This window comes from Buceros rhinoceros, unplaced genomic scaffold, assembly GCF_000710305.1.
Source record: "Buceros rhinoceros silvestris isolate BGI_N320 unplaced genomic scaffold, ASM71030v1 scaffold33673, whole genome shotgun sequence".
NCBI classification, from domain to species: Eukaryota; Metazoa; Chordata; class Aves; order Bucerotiformes; family Bucerotidae; genus Buceros; species Buceros rhinoceros.
This window is the reverse complement of record NW_010403619.1, coordinates 1-3,073: the sequence shown is the minus strand read 5'-3', so window position 1 is coordinate 3,073 and position 3,073 is coordinate 1. Positions and strand designations below refer to the sequence as shown.

The 3,073-nt window shown below is 56.2% G+C and overlaps 1 protein-coding gene across 1 annotated transcript in view; it reads right to left on the bottom strand.

Moving 5' to 3' along the window:
* SCN4A (sodium channel, voltage-gated, type IV, alpha subunit) overlaps positions 1 to 1,749 on the bottom strand; it is a 30,849-nt gene extending 29,100 nt beyond the window's left edge. Inside the window, exons 1-3 of the mRNA XM_010133080.1 lie at positions 1,486 to 1,749; positions 1,069 to 1,187; positions 43 to 132 (exon numbers count right to left, since the gene is read on the bottom strand). Of these exons, the coding sequence (XP_010131382.1) occupies positions 43 to 132; positions 1,069 to 1,187; positions 1,486 to 1,749 (473 nt within the window). The remainder of the gene's footprint in view (positions 1 to 42; positions 133 to 1,068; positions 1,188 to 1,485) is intronic.
* Positions 1,750 to 3,073: the final 1,324 nt, after the last annotated feature.

Below are 3,073 nucleotides of genomic sequence, written 5' to 3'. Positions count from 1 at the left end.
GGTCCCTGTGGCTGGGGGAGGTTGCGGGAGGCAGGGACTTACTCCACGTTCTTGGACCACGTCGGGGGGTTGCTCAGCGTCATAAACACACAGTTTGTTAAAATTGTGATCATGATGAACATGCCGAATAATTTAAAACTTGGTCAAGGAGAAACACTGTGGCTGCTGCCCAGATTCCCGTCTTCACACATTTATGAAGCCAAGCACTCCCACTCCTCTCGTCCTGGTTCCCACCCTGGACCTGTGCCCTGACCTGCTCCTCCTGCAGCTCTCCCAAGCTCAGTCCTGTGCTCGCACTTTCCCCTTAGTCCCCCTGCTCCCATCATGGTCCTGCCCCCTGCCCTCCCTTTCTGCTCCCCTCCCCATCTCCGTGGTGCTGGCTCTGCCTCTCTTGTCCCCTGTGCTCCTTCCTCTCCATCACCCCAGGATACAGCTTGCCCCCTTTGTCCGATCCCTTGGCCACAAACGCTCCATCTTTTTCCTCCTACCTCCTGGCCACCAACCCCTGTTGCCACCAGAGCTCTGCTGGGATCACTTCTCACCCATCCCAGTGCCCCTGGGACTTGGGGTCCTTCCATCTCTGCATGTCTCACATCAAAAGCCCTAGTACTGCCCAAGTTGCCACCTTCCCTGTACCCCAATGTCCTGATTCCTCTGCCCTCCCTCTCCCAAAGCATCCTTTGAGCTCCCCAGTTCACTCACTTCCCAGATGGGACAGGACCCCCTGAACTGTGAACATTTCCTGTCCTTTCCAAGTCTCTCCAGACCTCAGAGACCTTGAACCTCTTCTGAGGAAGCTCCACCACTTAGGTCTCTTCCATTCTCCAACCAAGACTGAGCTCTTGGTGCCACCAAGGTGCCTAAAGCCTTCAGGCCCCCATTCCTTGGGAAGGGACCAAAGCACTGGGATGGCTGGGCAGTGGGTTCTGGCCATGGTGGGGGCCAGCCCAGGAGATTTGCTCACCACACCATCATGAAACACCTCTCTCAGCCCTCTCCCAGGGCTGTTCGCACTCTGAGCATCAGGTTTTGTCCTGGCAATGGAGCATCATCAGAGGGCAAGGATATGAATGGATGAGCACTTTGATGGCTCCTCTGCGGAGGGGGTTGAAGGGCCCCAGCAGGTAGAGGGCAGGGGTCGCTGAGAAGCGGAAGATGGACTTCCCTTTGTCGAGGACTATGAATGTCTGTGGAGAGAGAGAGAGGAGGGAGATGGGTTAGTCCTTCTGCACACCCTCAAAACACCCACGGATCAGGTGCTGCTATCAGAGACCTCTGTGTGTGCTTTGGATCTCCAAAGGCTCGGGACTTTGCTGGGGAAGGGATACTCTGCTTTGGAGGAGTCTGGGGCTGTGGATCACCAGGATGGGCTCTGATGAGACCCATGCAGCACGGTGGAAAGAAGAGGAGGTCTGTGCTTTGGCCTTTTGCTTGGGACTTACATCTAATGCCAAGTCAACTCATGGGCTCAACTCTACCCCTCACCTTCTTATCCCTGTAGAAAGGGTCCAGGTCTTCCAGGGGGGTCCCGATGAGCTCTGGCGGTGGGTCCCCATAGATGAGGGGCAGGTTCTTGCCAGCTTCCAGGTCACTCCTGGGCTTGATCTCCTCTTCTTCGGGCAGCTCTACATGCTTCCGCTTTATCTTGAGTGCCTCTGCCTCGGCAATGCGCTGCTCGATGGCAGCCAGCGAGGCAGGGGTGAAGGGGCGGAGGTTCTCGGGGCCCGGGATGTACGGCAGGCCAGCCATCCTCTCATTCTGCTTCCGGGACAGCCGCGCCCAGCCTGCTGGGGAGAGGAGGGTGAGAAGGCTGTGCCAGCGGGGGCCATTGCGGGGCATTTTTGCTCAGCCCTTGAAGCCAGGTGAGGGCAGGATCTTGGGGGAGTTTGCAAATGGGTTTATCGCAGAAATATTGAGCTCACGAGAACAATTATTACACGTGGATAGCTTGTGGACAGAGCGCCCCGTGTGCTCCTTCTCACATCCCACTCAGCCTGCGGTCAAACCCCACCATCAGGCCGAGCACAGCAGGAGCTGAGCCACTGGTGTCCCTGGATTTCAGCTGGCTGTTGTTAGACCCGAGATTTCACAACCTAGGCAGGGCTGTCCAACATAACAAACTACTGCTGGCACCCGCCACACCGCTGCAGCTGCCTCCCCTTTGGCACAGGCAGCTTTCCTCCCACACCTTGTGCCAACAACCTGCGGTGCTCAAAGCAAGAGGTTCCTCAGCCAGAGGAGCTCGGCCCCGCAGGGTCAGCAGCTCTTTCACAGCACCCGTCTGAGGGAACCTGCAGTGCTGGATGGGTCTGCTCCGGAGAGGAAGGGGTTAAAGTCTTATCTTGAGCCGAAAAACACAGCAATAATGGCTCTTTCTAATGTTACCGAGGTGGGGTGACTCCCCAGACAGGAATAGGATGGCCATTTAGGAGAGATAAGGGTGGCTCCACTGAGCAGCCAGCAACAAAAAGGGTTGGAGAGAGCAATGCAGGGAGAGAGGTGAGGAACAGGCTGCCATGTCCCGAGCGAGGCTGAAACGCCTGGCAGAGGCTTCCTGGACACAAGAAACGATCTTGCTTTGAGTCACCTTCCCTCGGCTTCGCCTCAATATCTGTCTGACCCATGAACTCCAGCTTGTGGCAGAGATGAGCCCAACACACCACAACACTATCCTGCTCCACGGGGGTGCTGGGATGGATGTGCCTCTGTGCCTCACCCTCCCCGAAACAAGCATCCTGCAGTCAAGTGGTGACTCCTCCACACGCCAAAATTTGACATCATGCTGCTGCACCCCGAAAAAGCTTTAGGATCAACCCTCTTGCCACGCTGAGAGCTGGAGACCTTCAGCCCTTTGTAATTCAGGAGAACTGGACATTTATAGCCCTGACAGGAAGAGACACTCTGAGTGCATCACGGTGTCACCATTCCTACAGTGATTATAAAACCAAGCGGTAACAGCAACGGCAAAGGGAGGTATCGATTCCGAGCGGCACAGGGTAACGGGTGTTCTTCCGCCAAGTGCAGGCAGTCCTCAGCGTGGCACAGCGTTGAGTTGGGAAAGTAGAAAAATATC